Source organism: Eptesicus fuscus, chromosome 11, assembly GCF_027574615.1.
Source record: "Eptesicus fuscus isolate TK198812 chromosome 11, DD_ASM_mEF_20220401, whole genome shotgun sequence".
In the NCBI taxonomy this organism is placed as follows: Eukaryota; Metazoa; Chordata; class Mammalia; order Chiroptera; family Vespertilionidae; genus Eptesicus; species Eptesicus fuscus.
The window spans coordinates 14,536,707-14,556,755 of record NC_072483.1 but is presented as its reverse complement, the minus strand read 5'-3'; the positions used below and the strand labels follow the sequence as shown (position 1 = coordinate 14,556,755).

The 20,049-nt window shown below is 37.5% G+C and overlaps 1 protein-coding gene across 1 annotated transcript in view; it reads left to right on the top strand.

The window, feature by feature from the left end:
• ACTR3 (actin related protein 3) overlaps positions 1-12,606 on the top strand; it is a 58,314-nt gene extending 45,708 nt beyond the window's left edge. Inside the window, exons 10-13 of the mRNA XM_028148135.2 lie at positions 6,579-6,671; positions 6,884-7,009; positions 10,197-10,280; positions 11,401-12,606. Coding sequence (XP_028003936.1) covers positions 6,579-6,671; positions 6,884-7,009; positions 10,197-10,280; positions 11,401-11,496 — 399 coding nt within the window. The 3' untranslated portion in view covers positions 11,497-12,606. The remainder of the gene's footprint in view (positions 1-6,578; positions 6,672-6,883; positions 7,010-10,196; positions 10,281-11,400) is intronic.
• Positions 12,607-20,049: the final 7,443 nt, after the last annotated feature.

Sequence of the window (20,049 nt, the reverse complement as noted above, 5' to 3'; positions counted from 1 at the left end):
AGAAGTGAGAATTTAAAGAAGTGAGGTTAAGTAGTAGTGCCCTTTAATACAGTATGGTAATAGAGGAAACTTGAGAAGCACTCATGGTTTTTTTGCATCCAGATTATTGGTGTTCTGGCGGAACAGTTTTAGGGGAATGGTGTGATAGAGGCAGCTTGTTGCCTCAGTGATGGATGAAAGTTGGGAATTCATAGTGTGGACCTCCTGGGATTATGCCTTTTAAAAAGTTATCTTTAGTGGTGCTTTTAATAGAGAGAGAGAGAACAATATTAGGTACTAGAGGCCTGGTGCACAAATTCGTGCACCAGTGGGGTCCCTCAGCCTGGCCTGCGGGATCAGGCCAAAAATAGCTCTCCGACATCCCCCGAGGGGTCCCAGATTGTGAGAGGGCACAGGCCAGGCTGAGGGACCCCACTGGTGCCTGATCAGGGGCGGGGCAGGGACGCAGAAAATTGGCCAGCCAGGGACAGACTGCGGGAGGGCTCCAGGCGTGTCCGGTCAGTCTCGTTCAGTCCTGATCTGCAGGACCCCAGCAACAAGCTAACCTACCAGTCGGAGCGTCTGCCCCCTGGTGGTCAGTGCACATCATAGTAAGCAGTTGAGCAGCCTTAGCATATTATTGGCATACTAGAGGCCTGATGCATGAACATTTGTGCAAGAGTAGGCCTTCCTTCCCCTGGCTGCCGGGACCGGCTTCCCTCCAGCATCCGGGACTCGGGCTTCCCTCCTCTGGCTGCTGGCAGGCACCCAGGACCCGGGCTGCTTCCCTCCTCCAGTTGCCTGCAGGCACTGGGGTCCCAGTCTGCTGCCCTTGGGCTGCCGCAGGCACCCAGGATCCCGGCTGGCTTCCCTCTGGCCCGGGCTTCGTCAGGAAGGATGTCTGGAATGACATCTGAAAGACATCTGATCTAATTAGCATATTGCCCTTTTATTATTATAGATTACGCTTTGTTTGGTTGAATGTACAACTGGACACTTAGCATATTAGGCTTTTATTATATAGGACTAGTAGCCCGGTGCACGAAATTCGTGCACATTGAAAGGGAATTAATTAGATGAAATATTTTAATATTGCTATTTGCCCTTTCTCTATAATAAAAGTGTGAGAGATAAAAGGAAATGAGTACAATGTATAGGAAAATAATACATAATTTAATTAATAACTAAACAATAACAAAATGATATAAGAACAATAACAAACTTGTAATATAAAAACAACATTGATGCAAATAATGACTGATAAAGTGATTAAACTTATTCTAATATCTCCCTGTATACCACATTAAGAGTAAAAACACTTTCAGAGTGCTTGACTAATTTCCCTTGAGATAAAGTATTTACAACTTTAACTTTAACGTAACATGCTCTTTGAACTCAAGAGAAAGCAACAGCCGTAACTGGTTTGGCTCAGTGGATAGAGCGTCGCCCTGTGGACTGAAAGGTCCCAGGTTCGATTCCAGTCAAGGGCATGTACCTTGGTTGTGGGCACATCCCCCGTAGGAGGTGTGCAGGAGGCAGCTGATCGATGTTTCTCTCTCATCAATGTTTCTAACTCTCTGTCCCTCTCCCTTCTTCTCTGTAAAAAAATCAATAAAATATTTTTTAAAAATACTTAAAAAAAATAAAAAAAGAGAGAGAGAGAGAGAGAAAGCAACATTAACTAACCATGTTCAAAAACGGGTTCAGGTAGGAATATATTCCTACTCTGTCTAGAGTTTGTCCTTGTGATTTATTAATAGTCATCACAAATGCTGGCATAACGGGAAACTATCTTCGAATTAATTTAAATGGGTGGCCAGTGTCAGATGGGGACAAATCAATTCTTGGAATCAGAACAATCTCTCCCTCTGCAGATCCTGTTAATATTTCAGCTTTGATAATGTCAGGTCGCAATCTTCCTATCCAATAATAGACAAATATGCAAATTGACCATACCTCCGACACACCCACATGCCACGCCCACCATCCAATCAGAGTGAGTATGCAAATTAACCCAAACCAAGATGACTACAGCCACAGAGAGCAACGTTTCCTAGGTAACAGAGGAAGCCAAGCTTTCCGCCTGACCTGGCCAGGCCTAAGCCTCCACTCAAGCTACAAAGTTTCAATTATAGAAGGTAAACAAATTCAAACAAATGGCGGCAGAATGGAGCTTGAGAGAGCAGGCCAGGGTTGCCGCCGGCAACAGGGGAAGCAAAGCTTTCCGCACACCCTGGCTGGGCCCACCCGCTTAAGGCAACAAAGTTTCAATTATAACCCCAACACAAATGGCTGCCGGCCTCCTCGGAGGGAGCCCCAGGCTTGGCTCTGCTCCAAGCTACAAAGTTTCAATTGTAGAAGGAAAATAAATTCCAGATACCAGGGCCTCCGCTTGGGTTGCCAGGGGGTGTGGCCGGCCTGCAAACCACCACAGGCCCCTCGCTCAGGCCGCCCCACACCCCAAGGGAACCCCCACCTGATCCGTGACACCCTTCAGGGCAAACCAGCTGGCCCCTACCCCTGTACCAGGCCTCTATCCTATCTAATAAAAGAGTAATATGCAGATTGATCATCACTGCAACACACAATATAGCTGCCCCCATGTGGACACAAGATGGCCACCACAAGAAGGCCAGCAGGAGAGGGCAGTTGGGAGGCACCCGGCCTGCAATGGAGGGCAGTTGAGAGGGACCAGGCCTGCAAGGGAGGGCAGTTGGAGGTGATCAACCCTGCAGGAGAGGGCAGTTAGGGGTGACCAGGCCAGCAGAGGAGGGAAGTTGGGGGCAAACAGGCTGGCAGCAGAGTGGTTAGGGAGTGATCAGGCTGGCAGGCAGAAGCGGTTAGGGGCAATCAGGAAGGCAGGCAGGCAGGCAAGCAGTTGGGAGCCAGCAGTCCTGGATTGTGAGAGGGATGTCTGACTGCCTATTTAGGGATCCGACTGCCCACCGGGATCGGGCCTAAACGGGCAGTCGGACATCCCTCGAGGGGTCCCATATTGGAGAGGATACAGGCTGGGCTCGAATTTCGTGCACCGAGCCTCTAGTTTGATAATAAATCTGGTACCATTACAAAGACCCCATTTACTATTAAGATTTCTCAATAGCATGATGATTGCACCCATTTTCAATTTTAATTTATGACACGGCATTCTAGAAGGAGTAATACTATTAAGAAATTCAACAGGAAAATTTTCCTTTTCAGCATCATCTGTTGAGTCAGTGGAATCATCACTCAAATAGGTGTGAAAATCTCCATCAAGTATATCCAAAATTTCTTCATTTAATTTTTGAACATGCTCATTTTTTGAACAAAGAATTGCACGTTTAGATATATTTTTAATATTATCTATAGATATACTATTTCCAAAGGTGACTTTAATAATAGATCCATTAAAAATCATTTCATGGGGAATTTCAATAATATCCATTCCTAAATGAAAACTGCTATCAAGTTTGCCATCTCCAAGTTTTACTAACCATTCACTATAAGCAGAATCCTCTGATCTCATATTTGTTTTAAGAGACAACTATCTGAAACATCCCCAAACACTACAGTACTTTTAACTTATTTGTACTATGGCCAATCGTATAGCATGGTGGCACAAAAATCCCCTCTGAAAAGAACTTTCCCACCAAATGCAACATTCAAAGTAGTGCCAGCGAGAGCTTTATATGTATGGCACGTGTGCGAGTCAAAGTTTATTTTTAAATTTCCAGTGTGCGTCATATGTACTGGTTGGTCAGACGGATGGACAAATGTCGGTCACTTAGCCTTTTATCTATACAGATTATGAGTCATGATTTTACCTTTTTAAAAATTATCCTTTAATACCTCCAAAGCACAATGAGTAAGAATCTGAAGGTTTATGTGGCTTCTATTTGGTTTCTAGGACAAAGTTCTTTCCTTTACCCACCACTCACTTCTCTCCTTTTATTCTTGAATGTTAATTCCAACATAATTTTTGTAACACCTCTTGAAAAGGATCCCACCAAGTTTTTGATAGTCCACATGATAAAACTTACAGAAAAATATAGCATGAGACTTTCATTCTCTCACTAACTTCTTCATATAACTGTAATTCCTCAGACTCTATAGAATGAAAAAGGAAAATAAAAGTGCCTTCTCTCATTCCAAGGCCTTTCTCAGTCAGGCAACCACAAAAAGAATGAGCCTACAATTCGTGCCATGTAATCTCTATCAGGCATAATTCAAATCAAATCCCATCAGGCAAAGACTGGGATAATTAAAATGTATAAGAGAACAGTGGTGACCTGGGGGAGAACTTATGAAACCTTGTCTCCTGCTTTTGCTGACTATTATTTTCCTTATGCTAGACTCCAAGTCCCTATCGGGGACCCGGTCAGGCAGCTGCTGGTGCTAATCCACGCCGCCTGCCCTGGTCCATGATCCATGATGGCGGACGTGGGCAGGTGTCTGCGGGCGCTAACCCACGCCGCCTGCCCTGGTCCATGATCCGTGATGGCGGAGCTGGTCAGGCGGCTGCGGGCGCTAACCCACGCCGCCTGCCCTGGTCCATGATCCGTGATGGCAGACCTGGGCAGGCGGCTACAGGCGCTAACCCATCGGCTGCTGGCGCTAATCCATGCCGCCTGCTCTGGTCCGTGATCCATGATCGTGGACCTGGGCAGGTGGCTACGGGCACTAACCCACGCCGCCTGCCCTGGTCCATGATCCGTGATGGCGGACCTGGGTAGGCGGCTGCCGGCGCTAATCCACGTTGCCTGCTCTGGTCCGTGACCCCTATCCGGGACCTGGTCAGGCATCTGCCAGCGCTAACCCACACCGCCTGCCCTGGTCCGTGATCCGTGATGGTGGACCTGGGCAGGCGGCTGCCGGCGCTAACCCACGCTGCCTGCCCTGATCCATGATCCGTCATGGTGGACCTGGGCAGGCGGCTGGGGGCGCTAACCCACGCTGCCTGCCCTGGTCAGTGATCCGTGATGGGGGCTTCGAGTCAGCCGCCGCTGGCGGCGGCTGACTCTAAGCCCCTATCCAGGACTTGGTCAGCTGGCTGCCAGCACTAACCGCCTGCCCCAGTCTACCATCATGGCTTGGATCCCACCGGCAGCGGGCACTGCCCCTTCCCCCCGCCATCTTTGCTGGTTTAATGTGTATATTTGCTCCTGATTGGCTGGTGGGTGTGGCTTATGGGTGTGGCGAAGGTACGGTCAATTTGCATATTACTGGTTTATTAGGTAGGATAGGATGTGTGTTCAGTTCACTGTATTTTTTGAGAATAGACCTTTTTTATGTAAATTAACTGGGTCACTTCCCAAGTGAATTTTAAGATTCTTCTGTAGTTTTAGATATTTCTGTCATAGTTCCTCTGTCATTTGAAGGATTTGCTCTGTTTTTTGTTTTGATTAGATGAAGGGATAGGCATTTGAACTTGAACAGTTGAAGATGAAATGTATGAAAGCGTAAGGATATTTATTTTTGAACTGTTAAATTCATCACAAATACAAGAACTATTTTTAGGAGGAATGGGTTTAGTATTTTTCTTTTTTTCTTTTTAAGGAAATTATAAATTTTTGACAAAACTATTTGGATTGTTGTGTTTCATTGGGTGTATTCTCTATACATTTTTCAGAGGAGAGGAAAAATATTCCTCCTCTGATAGCCACTTGCAGTAATATGAAGACTTGATCAGGGAGCATTTGGAAGCAAGACATCCTTTTGCTGAAAGTGAAAGAAAAGGCCTAAAAATAATCTTAATAGGGACCCTAGGTTGAGCCTTCTAGTATTAAAGTATTGAATAACTTTCAACGATTTGTTAATTTGTTTACTGTGAATTATTTTTTCCTTAATTTATTTACTAAATATTCATTGCTTGCTGCTTTACTTCATATTATTCTACTTGTCACCTGAGGTTCTATAGCACTATAGCCCCTGAGCTTTTTCAAAAGATATATTTAAATCAGACTTAATTTCTTTCTAAATCAGATTTTTTTTGTGTGTGTGTGGATCCAGATTATGGGAAGATTTAAATGTTGTATACATTTTTCATTTCTGTATATTCTTGATTAAAAACTGTGAGAAGGGCACAGAGTTACAGCACAGGAATGAATGACCCTATTCCTGCATTTTACTTGCTCATAGTATAGTAGATAAACTATCTTAAAGGTAGGGAAAGTATTACCTCATGTGTGTATTATTGTTTTAGTTAAATACTGAAGAGTATGGTTAACAAAGATCAGTGTAGAGAATTTGCAAGTTCTGTATTAACAAATTGATAACATTTTTAAAAATGAATATTATAGCACATATTTTTTGTCATATTGTTAATATTTTCTGTCCGGGTTTTGAGAATTATGTATCTTAAGCTGTTGACAGGTTCTCAGGTTGTCGAGGTTATTTGGGGTAGTAGGTACATTTGTGTTATAACTTCAGATTCTTTTTTTTTTTTTTAACAGACTGGTTAGGAAGGTAGAGTTGAGATGGAAAGTCATTTGATAGTTTAAATCATTGTAAAATGAAGTTAAAAATGATAACATTTTTAAAACTTCATTTTTAATTGTGACATTTAAGTCAGTATTGATCTAATCTCTATTATATATCCAACTTTACTTACTTTTCAGTTTGCTAATCCAGACTTTACTCAACCTATCTCAGAAGTTGTAGATGAAGTAATTCAGAATTGTCCTATTGATGTTAGACGTCCTCTCTACAAGGTCAGTATTTACAGCTAAATTGTTATTCAAGGTCATACTTTTAAAAGCTTCTTTATTTTCTGTCCATTGTTGAATATTGCGTTTAAAACACTTCTCTTTAAAGGATATAATTGGATTTTATTACCATTTCTTATATCTTTAGTTTTTTTTATTCTTTTAAAATAAAGGTCATGCTTGCTTATTTATTTATTTACTTTTCTCCACTAATATAGAATATTGTCCTCTCTGGAGGGTCAACCATGTTCAGGGACTTCGGACGTCGCTTGCAAAGAGATTTGAAAAGAACTGTGGATGCCAGGCTGAAATTAAGTGAGGAATTGAGTGGCGGTAGATTGAAGGTTGGTTTTTTTCTATAATTGATGGGAAGGTTGAGGGTGCCTTGATTATTATAATAGGGATGGGAAATGTCTGCCAACTTTTGCTTTTATTAGGAAAATAAGAGGAACTGTTGGATATTCTAATGAGAATGATTAATATTAAACATTCATATCTATATTCTTGACCATTTGATTCCTCTAGGATATTGTCTACATTTCTGGAAAATATTCTTGTAGCTGTGAAAGAGATTTATGTTTCATCCTTGTTAAATGTAGAAAATTGACACAAAACATAATTCATAAGATATGTTGCTAAATAAAACACATTTTACTCAACTGGAAAATTACCAAAAATGAGGGATACTACAGTCAGTCAAAATTACAGTAAAATACAACACTCTAGAGTTTGCTGCCTTTTGAGAAATTACATGACAGCTGACTGTTTTCAGCCCCTAAATTTTGATTATTTTAATCCTACCCCTTGAAGTTCAGTTAAAAAGTATGTTTAAGAGTTCAGTGATTTTCAACCTTTTTCATTTCATGGCACACATAAACTAATTACTATAATTCTGCGGCCCCCCAGAAAAAATATTTTTTGCTCATCTGACCAAAAAAATTGTTATAATTTTGATTCATTCACACTGGATGGCTGTTGTGTTGATTATTGTCATTTTTTTTATTTGACAATCTAAGGGAAAAGAGGTCGATGTCTCTGACTAAATAGTCAGGTATTACATGCTTTAAAAATTCTTGTGGCTCACCAGTTGAAAATCGGTGGTTCAGTTTATAGGATTCATTATAGCTACATGAAATGAGAAAATAAATGCTGTTTTTTAATATTTCAATGAAGTAAAATTGTTTAACATATTTCTAAGCTTCTGGTACATTTCTAAATAAGAAAGGAGGGCTCCCTCTCCCCCACCCCCCGGGTTTGCTGATCAGTGCTATACTGACATCTAGTGATATTGGGAAAACTTGATATAGGATTCTCCCTCTTTCCCCTTTATTTTACTTGATAGTCATTTTATAGATCTTCATAAATCTTTATATATCTGTATCTAAATCTGGCATTATTCCTTTTTAATCTGTAATTTTTAATGGCAACCAAATACCTTTTTTTGACCCCAAAATAAAAAAATAATAAGCCGCATCTTTTTATGACTTGTAAGTTTGAAAACTTTTTTTGAAATAATTTCATATTTACCAGAAACATTGAAAAACCTAGTAGGAATTCCTATATATTGTTCACCTAGATGCCCCAAATATTAGTATTTTATATATTTTTATGTATACATATATATATATATACACACACACATACACACACACACGCACACACACACACAAATATATACGTATACCTACACATACAAAAATTATTTTTTTTCTGAATTGTTTAGGAATGAGTTGCATATATGGTGGCCTATTACTTCTAATAATTTAAAGTGTGTTTCCCCAAAACAGGATGTCACAATTTTAAAATCAGGAAATCATCTTGAATACAGTATGTTATCTAGTTATAGATCTGATTCAAATTTCATTGGTTCTATTATTATTGTTCTTTTTATAGCAAAAGGAAAAAAATACATATTTTTTTCTGATCTAGGATACAGTCCAGTATTACATGTTCGAATTAGTTGCCATGTCGCTTCAGTCTGGAACAATTACTTATTCTTTTTTAACCATTAATGTTTTTAAAGAGTGGAGATCATTTGGTTTTGCAATGGTTCTCATTTTGGGGTTGTCAGATGTGTCTTCGTGATTAGGTTCAGATGATGCACTTTTGGTAGTAATACCACAGAAGTGATGATGTGTCCTTTCAATGCATTTATTGCTAGACAGATGATATGATTTGTCCTGTATGTTAATTTAGATCACTTGGTTAAAGGTGTGTCTTTCAGGTTTTTCTACTATAAGGTGATTTTTTTTTTTACACATGTAATGAGAATCTTATGGGAAGATACTTTGAGACTCTGTAACTATCCTGATACTCATCAAACTTTTAACCTCTAATTTTAACACCCATATTTCTTTCCTTTCATAGTTATTACGGTGGTAGTTGCCAAGTGGTATTTTGCAAATTCCTTCATTCCTTTTATGTTTTTTAGTCTCATCTTACTTATGGAAAAGTGTTTCTTTCATTCATTCATTCATTCATTCATATCTGTAGAAACTGATTTCTCATGTTATTCCATAGCTATATCATTAATATCATTTTGATTTAATATCGACATTAATATTATTAATATCATTACTTTTGATGCTCAAATTTTCTAAGATTTGGCCAATGGGAGCCATTCGAAGTAGCTTTTTGGATGTGGTCCCAGTATTTTTCAAGCACTTTCTTACTTTTCTGGCACAGCAAGATATTCCACGCTCATCCTGTGCATTCTCTTCTCCAAACCAGGAATCAGCTCTTTTCTCCCCAAGGCACCCTTGTTCATTTTAGTGGGAAATGCTATTAGGAAATCAAGTTTTGGACATTAGATATATTCGTTGCTACTGGGTGTCAATGCTTCTAAGCCTTGTTGGCCGTTGGAGCTAGGGTGTGTGTGTGTGTGTGTGTGTGTGTGTGTGTGTGTGTGTGTATGAACATCTATATCTAGTTCTCTATGTAAATTAAAAACTGAATTCATGCTGATAATGCCAGTTCCAGAATACCAGAGGTTTGCTCTAGCCTTTTACCTTTCCATATTTGTAATGCCCTCTCGGACAGTGAGAAAACTGGCTTCTGTTATCTATAATATATTTATGTTTTTGCTCTATCCTTGGCTATGTTTTATAGTAGCTTCAGAATTGTTGATTCATACCACTGTGAGAAATAGGCCTACTAACTAGAGTTCAATATTTGTGTAGTTTTTAATCTTAAGCCTGAGGGCATAGTCATAATCCTATGTTCACAACTTACTTGGAGTAGTTCCTTCCCCAACTTCAGTGTGGTTATGCTTTTAAAAAAATGAGCTTAATGTTTTTCTACTCTGTTGTTTTGCCCAATGTGCCTCTCACATCTTTTAAAGTTTTACTTATTTTCAAGTATGTGATACTTTTAAAAGCTTTAAACATATATATTATATGTTTATATATATGTTTATAACATATATATTATAGTTGATATATGTAAATTTAAATTTAAGGCAAATGATCCAAAGAAACTGTTATTTTAATATACTGTTGAATCAATCTTACTATTTTTTTTCTTTTTTTTTAGCCAAAACCTATTGATGTACAAGTCATTACACACCACATGCAGCGATATGCAGTTTGGTTTGGAGGATCGATGTTGGCTTCCACGGTAAATGAGAAGAAGCTTACTTTTATAATTTGATTATTTTTTTAATTTTTTTTTTTAGATATAAGAATCCTTGAATACTTAAGTTTTAGAAAAATGAGAAATTTAAAAAAATATTTTAAAGTTTTAAAATTAGATAAATATGTACATAGTATTTTTAAAAAGTGCAAGTCATTTGGATTTAATGTCCATATTTTTCTTTGCTTGCTGGACATTTTTTTAGAGTGAGCATTTAGAATTTTTAAATGTATCTGTAGGGAAAATTTTTTGAACCCTGTGATAATGCAGATATCAGAAGGCCATTGTTTTCTCTGTGCAAATATTTAAAAGCATTGAGTTAAGGGTAATGTTTTACTGGATAGGATGTACCTGGTCTAAATTAAGTAAAGGGAATTCTGAGAGCCCTCTTCCCAAACCAAAACATCTTAAAGCCTCTTAAAAAGGTATTTTAACATCATTAGCCAATTAAATATGGGTATTTTATCTCATAGTGCACAGAGAATTAAATAAAATTAAGGTGCTTTTATATGAATTATTAAAAACTATACAACCTTAAATTTAAAACCATTTAACAATAAGAGGTAAAAGTATTTTCTTTCTTAATTTTAGTTGTCTTCACTTGTGCCATATAGCTAGTTGAGTTTGTAGCTTTGCCCTTTGAGAAATGAGATAACGGAGAGAGTATTGAATAGTCTGTCTATACCAGACCTTGAGTGAGGAAAGCAAATTGACTACAAGTTTTTGTAGCATCACTAAGAGTGATTTGTTGGTACTTCAGATTAATGCTGCTTCTGTAGATTATTGATTCAATATATAGTTTGGGAAAGTCTCAGTAGAATAGTCTTGGCATTTGAGAATCAATTTTCCATTCCTTAAAATTTCAAAATCTAAGACAAATAAGTGTTGAGGAGGAGGTTGATGGACATAAGTTAAATGCTCCTTTTCAGTTCTGAGTTAGATGTATAGGTGATTTTAAGTCATGGTTGCTGGACTTTCTAAGCTTTGTTCAATTACTGTGGATGGACTACTAATAAACATTTTAGACTTAACAAATCTATTTTAAAGCATATTGAAAAGTGGTAGATTTTTTTATCTTTATGAAAATACTTGTTTTTATTTTCAGCCTGAGTTCTACCAAGTATGCCACACCAAAAAGGATTATGAAGAAATTGGACCTAGCATTTGTCGCCACAATCCAGTGTTTGGAGTCATGTCGTAAAATTGGCTTCCTAGTTATTGGGGTTAGGGAGGTGGGAAAGAAATCATCTTTCTGATTACATGTTTTGTCTGGATGGCTGGTTTTGAAGTTTTAAACCTGACTTGAAATAATAAGACCAAACATAATTATACAGGAATATTTTAATAAATATATCAACATGCGAATGTAGAGGAGCGCCAAAATGATTGTTTTTCTTTAGGTTGAATATTTGAATCTTATGTGTAACAAAAAGAAGTGGGTTTTAGTTCTTTCTGTGTCCTGATATTTTGTATATTATTGAATTATCCAAGATTTGATGGGATTTATCAGTATGTAGATAGCTCTATAATGCTTGAATTGTGCACTTCTAAGTGTGCAATGCAAGAGCTTGTTTATATTTCATACTTTTTATACTTTGAGGAAAAAAGTCAAAGAAAAACTAGTATTTGAGTACAAAAAAAGTGACCAAGTAAAGGATAAATTAAAAAAATAGCCTCATGAGACTTGATGTACACACATGCTCGTGGGATTCCAGTTATTATGAATTGCTGCCATCCCCCTGTGCTGCCCCAATGGTTTTCTTTGCAAGTGCTTTCGGAACTAAGAAGCTAGTATCTTGGATTAACTGATGCCTGCTAGTGCTTTCTGATTATCGCATTCTGTTTGTTGCTTTAAAGGAAAAGTAAAGACAAGACTGTTGGACCAGTATTGCAGTTCTGTAGTGTCATTTCTTATAAAAAATGAATTACCAAAATTCATATATTTAAAGCCTAACACCATTCTAATAAAGGCACAGATTTCTTTTTAATACTTGTTTCAAGCTCTTTAATCTTTATGTTAACTAATCTATTTCCTTCAAATCTCTGCAATAGTTCTTTAAAATCAAACAGTTGGTTAGCAAGCTGACTTTTTTATGTGCTCTAAACAAATAATTGTGAACTTTTAATATGTTGAGTGCTTTCATTTTGATAACTGGATCTCCATTTGATATTTCATTTGTATAACTCATTTGCAGTCTGAAAATTTTTTTAGTGCCAGTCCCTGACATATCATGAAAAGTTAATTTTCTTTGCATTTAAAAATCTCTGGATCATGAAGAAAACGTGATGAAAATAAATTAAAACTGAATTACCTTTTCTAATGTTTTTTTTTTTTTTAGAAGCATTGTCATTCTATTTTGTGCTTTTGTATTTTATGTTATTTCTGTTTGTTGGAATAGTGGGATTCATTGAAATCTCTATAATGTATATGGTAGAAAATTTCTTGTGAACTTCAAATTTTATCCGGTTATTTATAGAAGACAAAGATGGGAGATTTTACAGGCTTTTTAGAACTTAAGCAGTAATACCAGTGAACACTTGAACTTCATTAGCCATGAAAATAACACATATGATTAGTATATCTCTACCCAAAAGTTAAAGAACAAAGTGTTTTTGTTGTTTATTTTTAGTATAAAGATAGGATTGGGGAGTAAACTTTATTTTTTATTTAGAATGAATCTGGATATTTAAAATTATATTATTAATTTATATGAATCTTAATTCTTTGAGTGTGGAATAAAGAACAAACTGTATGTCCTATAGTAGTAGTAGTATCAGTATCAAATATCTTTTTTTACTTGAAAAATATTTCATAAACATTATTAAAAAAACTAAATAGTGAAAGTAGGTTTCTTTCCCATCCTAGTCTGTGTCACTTCTTTTTATTTATTAAAAAATTGTTAATGTTGACATTATTGCAGGTGTCTCCTCCCCCTTACCTCCCCCTCTCCCCTTTGCCTATCTCCATCCACCTCCACTTCTCCCTCCCTTGGCCTTCACCAAACTGTTCTGTCTCATTTTCTCATCATTACATTGTTAGAAATGTCGGTGTGCCCTTGTAACTTTCTGTGCATATTTAAATGAATATAGCTCCCTTATTTTACACAAATAGGAGCTTACTATATATACTGTTGCAAATATCTTTTGATACAGACCTAAGCTGATAAACATTACAGATTTCATGCTCCTGGCTCAAAGTATCATTAGCATTGTCATAAATGTCATTTTCACCTGGGATGGTTGAATAGTAAATGAATAAGCTCAGAAGACACATTTACAAAGCTGCAGATTACAATCTCATACATTCTGAAATATGTTCTTAACTGATAAGAACATGTGAAGGTCAAATATTTTCTTTTAAGCTTATGCTTATTTGGGAAAACAAGAGGACTCTGCTATGCCTTTTGCCTTGCAAGTGCTTATAGGAGTGAGCTATCAATGTGGTAGAAACAGTGCTCTTATTTCTTTACATCTCTCCTGTCGTCATGTATCATTTTTGCATTTTATAGCACCTTTGGTTGTATATAGGTAGAGGTTGGCCAAGCTGAATTCAGGTCTCACACCAATTTGATGTCAGGCTGCATGAGCATGGTACATTGGAATTTTATTCTGAATCTACAAGTTGTGATACAACTCCTTCAAGTTTGATTTTTTTTTTTTAAGCACAAGAAACATTTATATAATTTGGATAAATTCTGAACTTTCTGGACCTTAATTTATATATAAGGTATTGGTGATAGCTATATTAACAATGCAACTTTTGTGATTTCTGAAAATATAACCTAGCTGTTTTATTTTTAATAGCGCTTTGATCAATGGGAAATATTATTAGACAGAAATAAATAAATGACAGTTATCTAACTTGATGCTTACTCTTTAGTAAGCAAGTTTTCACAACTTATTTCTTAAACATTGGTAAATAGCATATACTGCAAGTAATCACCCTCTTCTGACCTAGCTTCTTTTCTCATGAGGTAATGCAGCTATCTATTCAGGTCGCCCATACAATATTTTGGTTTGTTTTCCAGGCTACCTCAACAGATTGAAATAACTGTTCTTGCAGTTATTTCTAGAAATTTTTTTATAAGTAATAATATGAATTATAAGGATAATAGGCTATTATGTTCTTTATTCTTTCCTTAGTTGCTATAGAGAAGTTCTAGAAAATATCTATACAGTAGGTCCTTGGGTTACGTCGGAGATCTGTTTCTACGGTTGCGACGTAAAACGATTTTTGCCATAAGTCAGAACCCACCTACATAAGCACCTACGTCACTCACGTGGAGCATATAAACAGCAGTACGTAATGAAGTGAAACAGTAAAAGAAATTTAAAAGAAAGATAACAATTCCTGACCTTGTGGTAAATAAATAATAAAAAACATAAAGCACATATGTACATACGTTGAAATGACGGAACTTTTTTTTTAATATAAATAAGTGGGATATAGTGACATAACCATGAAACGACATATGTTGAGTCCGACGTAACCCGAGGACTGCCTGTATATATAAAAGGCTAATATGCTAAGTGTCCCTCCCTCCATCCGACTGGTCACTATGATGTGCACTGACCACCAGCGGGCAGACGCTCTGTGCACATGTTGCCAAGCTACAGTGACTTGGCAGTGGTGGTTTTTGGGTGACGCACCCTGAAACCAGAGAGGAGGGAGCCTGATTCCTTGCGATTCCACCTTTAGCCATGGGTTAGTTGTTGCTGGGGCACTGTCAGCCCCAAATCTGGTTTACTGCACACTTGCGTTTGCGTTCCACACCCTGTATGAAAGCAACTTTGCAGAGTGCCCTCTCTCACTCTGGGACCCCTCGGCGGATGTTGGAGAGCCCGTTTTGGCCTGATCCCTGCAGGCCAGGCCGAGGAACTCCACCTGCTGGAGGGACCCTGCTCATTCTGCAGACGCCGGGGAGGGACCACGGGAGGTTGGCTTCAGGGCGTGTCCAGCCCTTTTTGCCCAGTCCAGCCCCACCTGCCACCTTCTAATTTCAATGTGCATAAATCCGTGCACCGGGTCACTAGTATCTATATAAATAGAAACTTTCAGGTAGCCCTAAAGATGGTACCAGAATAGTTGTAACATTGAGGAAATGAAGTACCATTGTAAGAGTTGTCATTCCTCTAAATACTGGACTGATGTGTCAGTAATAAAGTCTGGTTTATTCTTCCTTTGTTAACAACCCATCTTTGACTCCTGTGACGCCCTGCTCCCTGATCTGTTATGGTTCATAATCACTGGGCATGAGTACCTTAGCCCTCTGTAGTCTTCAACTGTTAGCACCTGATTCCAACTTAGGTTAATGGGCACTGTATACATATATTGGCTAAAATACAATCCAAAGTGTGTGCAGACTCTGGGAGTGAAACATTCTCCCACTCATTGGAATCCTGTGCTAGAACATATTTCAGTATAATAGCACTTGGTCTATGTAGTTGGCTAGGGGCAGACTTGTTATCCAAAAGTTATGGGGAACTTTAACAGCAAACCCTAAAACTAAGTGTTGTTTTGTTGTTGGTTTTTGGTTTTGTTTTTCTTTTGAGAGAGGAAAGTGGGAAGAGAGAGGAAAACATCAATTGGTTGCCTTAATGTGCCCCCACCACCAGGGATCGAACCCTGCAACCTAGATACTAGTATGTGCCTTGACTGGGAATTGAACCCACAACCTTTTGGTATATGGAACGGGATGATGCTCCAGGTGACTGAGCCACTGGGCCAGGGCAGTACTAATTAATGACATACTACATCTAAGTTGACCTTAAGCAAGAATGTTTAGATCTCCTGGAGAGTCTGGGAAGTTTTTAGATCTCTGAAAAAGGATTTCTGCTACTCATTGTTGATAACTCGGCACTATGTAAATGTTCATCTCTCTTGCATAACTTGTTTTTCAGTATACCAGATCTTTTGTTATAACCTGCTTGGTCTTGATAGAATCTTAACAACAACAAAAATTAAAGCATGTGGTTGTCTTTGGTAACCTCCATGCTGTAACCCAGTTTAACATGCATTTGGAACTCAGGAGCTGAAATTAAATAACACCTATCTGAATTTAGAATTGCATTAATATTGTTCCAGTGATCGCAGGAGCAGGAAAAAGGGGGACCAAAAATAGATAAGAATGATTTAGAAAAAATGACAACTGAAAAAAAAAATAGAAGAAAAGTACTGTTGTTGTTATTTTGATTTAGCAAATGATTATTTACTGTTTTCCAGTGTGTGCCATCCTTTGTGGTCACTTTTATACATTACATTGAAACTCAGATATTGAGCCAAAATAGTTTTACACTACAATCGTGTACAGTATACTACCTATATAGTAGTATCAAGTTTTGGGCCTCTAATTCCAGAGGCATTGATTGTGTGCTATGGTTCGGGCACTGTCATGAAGATGAATAACATCCTGTCCTGAGCTTAGTGGCTAGTGTAATAGTAGTAAAGACACAGTCAGGAGTGAGAAGTATTTTGCTCAGAGTTTGAGAGATCACTAAGCTTAGAATTTCTCTTCATAAAGATGATGGTCCCGGTAGTTTTGAGGAGAAAAAAAATAACTCGGGTAAGGTGAAAGTTAAAGTGACTATGGTTTAAAAATACTTTGTGTGCACCTGAAATTCTTAAAATGATAAATGTATACAATTGAATAATTGAAGAAAGTAATTTGTCTTACTCATTTGGTATTTCAAGTGCCTTACATTTTGCCTGGCACATGGTAGTGGTTCAGTGAATGTGTTTGATAGATTAGTGAATGAGTGAATAAAATCAGTTTTCATTTTGAAATTAAAACTTTGAATTATTTGAGCATACAACTTTTGTCCCTTTGAAAATATCCAGAAAATAAGACTGGGTTATTACATTTTTCTATTCTAGTTTTTGCCTTAAACATCAACAATCTACATAAAACAGTGGGGTTGCCCTAGCCTGTTTTGCTCAGTGGTTAGATCGTCAGCCCAAGGATTAAAGGGTCTCAAGTTTGATTCCAGTCAAGGCCATATACCTTGGTTGTAGGCTCGATTCCCAGCCCTGGTTGGGGTGCGGGAGGTATCCAATCCATGTGTCTCACATTGATGTTTCTCTCTGTCTCTCCCCCTCCCTTCCGGTCTCTAAAAATCAATGGAAAAAAAGTATCCCTGGGTGAAGATTAACAAAACAAAAAAACAAACAAACAAAAAAAACCACTGGGGGATTATAAAGTGATCATAAATTTTCTGATGTAGTTCTTTAATAGTTTCTTAATTAGGTCATCATTTTGAAATCTCCATAGTGTAAATGATGTTATGCTCTAAAACAGCATTGAACAATGCTGATTGAAATGCCTTTAAATGTTTATAGCATTGAACATCAGCAGCAGAAACACTACTAATTTCCAGTTCTGGATTTTATTTGACAATTTTGATTTTCTCTGGTCTAACTCCCTTTTCAAACCAATTAATTTAGAGATGATGACTTAAAATGTTCTCCATTTTCTATGAGTGAGTCACTGGTGCAGTAGATTGTCAATCTTAAATTGGAGGTTTATTAGAGAGTCAATACGGGAGTTGGAGCCATACATCTTATTGAGAGTGCATGGTATTTTTCCCAAGCAAATTGTAATCTGCTTAGAGGTTTGGGCTTTAAGAAAATCTGAGACTTGTTTTTTGGTGCCACAATGCTTAGTTGGTATGTCATAGACATTTCATGAGTTGACTAAATTACTTTATATAGCATAGTTTCTACTAGAATAGACTTGATTTCTCTTTTCCAATAGCTTGGAAGATGAAGAAAATTTGGTAGATGGAGTATAGGTAGAGAAGATGTTTTAGGTATCAAAGATACCACCTGCATAGCACTTAGTCACTGGAGGGAAGGATGAGCATGATGTGACTGTAAGCAAGAGTAGGGGATAAGATGGGAGGATATCTGCCACTCAGACATTGACAGGAAAACTTAAAAATTGGTGCAGTTAAGGTTGAAATCACACACACACTTGACATAAGTTGCATTGTGGAATGTTCAGAGTCTGGTCTAGTCCTACATTTTACAGATGAGAAAACATTTGAAGGGATTTGGCTGGCAAAGTCCACATAAGTTTTTTTTCAAAGTTTACTTAGCTATGTTGTTTAGCCTCTCTGTCCCATTTTTTTGGGAGAACCGATATCAACATTATTGTGCTATGCTACTGAGGAGAGAGATATCAAATAACCTCAATATATGTCTACCAAACCATGCAGGAGGCCTAGAGTTACCAGGCTGAAGTGCTGAATTCATAAGAGCCTAAAACTCAGCAAGTCTATTTGAGACTGAATTGGAAAAAAGGACTCTGTATTCAGAATAACAATTGGAACTTGAAACTGTTCTGAGCTCTTTGCACATTTGGGCCATGAATCTCTAAATTGATACCTTATTTCAGATCTCATTGATATTGAAAGTTAAACTTACCAGTGACATAACTGGGTTTTTGTGAATCAGAAAGTACCACAACTGATTTTAAAGACTGGGAAAGCATTTTTAGGCTACAAATAAAAGTGAGGTTTCTGATAATGTTATGAAATACAATTCTTGACATGTGGCAAATGCTCAAACACTTGTTGAATAAAGTTATCTGGATCAGAAGAGACGTGTAGAAATGGTATTTCTGACTCTATCACTGTTTTGCTCCAGTAATTAAAAAAGAATATTTAGGACACAGAGTAATAGCTACTTTAAAAATGTCACATATTTGGCACAAATTAAAATTCTGTTTACGTATCCATTTATAGCTGTCTTAAACAGTGGTCGGCAAACTCATTAGTCAACAGAGCCAAATATCTACAGTACAACAATTAAAATTTCTTTTGAGAGCCGAAAACTGACTTCTGCGCATGGGCCACGAAGTTTCAATCGCACTGTACTTGCGCACCCGCACGTGGTATTTTGTGGAAGAGCCACACACAAGGGGCCAAAGAGCCGCATGTGACTTGCGAGCCGCAGTTTGCTGACCACTGGTCTTAAAAATTCATCTCCTTCAAGTCGATTGAAGTGGTTCAACCATTATGTGTACATACATATATTTTAATAACCTTAAGATCAAGGGTCTGCTAATGATCTCACATTGGGTTACATTTGAATTGTGTGTCTGTGGATTCACCTGCCACTGATATATCTAAAAAAGAAGTATAGTATTTGATCTTTTCCTATTTCTCTTCACCTTTATAAATCGGAAAGTTACACCTCAACATTAGTCCTTAGGGTACTGGAAGCATGAATGAAATGGTTTTAAGTATTCTTTTCCCCAGAGTAGAAGACTTTTTGTTCAATCATTAGCATTCTAGTATTCTTGAAATTGAAGTAACTACTTGCTTTGACCTATTTCAAAGACACACGACTTTTTCAGACTTTTAGCAGGAGATGGAGTGGCAGATGGTGGGTTTTGAGTTTAGTCTCTCAATCCATCCACTAGGTGTCTCTCTTTTCTCCCCTCATCCGTAAATGAATATATTTCAATTAGATTTGCTGCTATCAAAAGCAAATTGGATCTGGGTTATAGAAATTACACATTTCATTTTCCCATTTAAAGGATGTCATTTTCAGTAATAAACCCATGACTTCAGTAAAAATATATTTCTTAGGCTGCAGCAGTAACTCAATGTGGGATTTATTTATACAGCAGTATCAATTTGGAACGTTTATATGCTAAACATTTTCAAGGTGCTAAGGATATAATAGTGAGCAAAAAAGATGTTTTTAGTTTGTTTTCATTCTGGAGCTTTAAAGGAATAACCAAGTCACGGC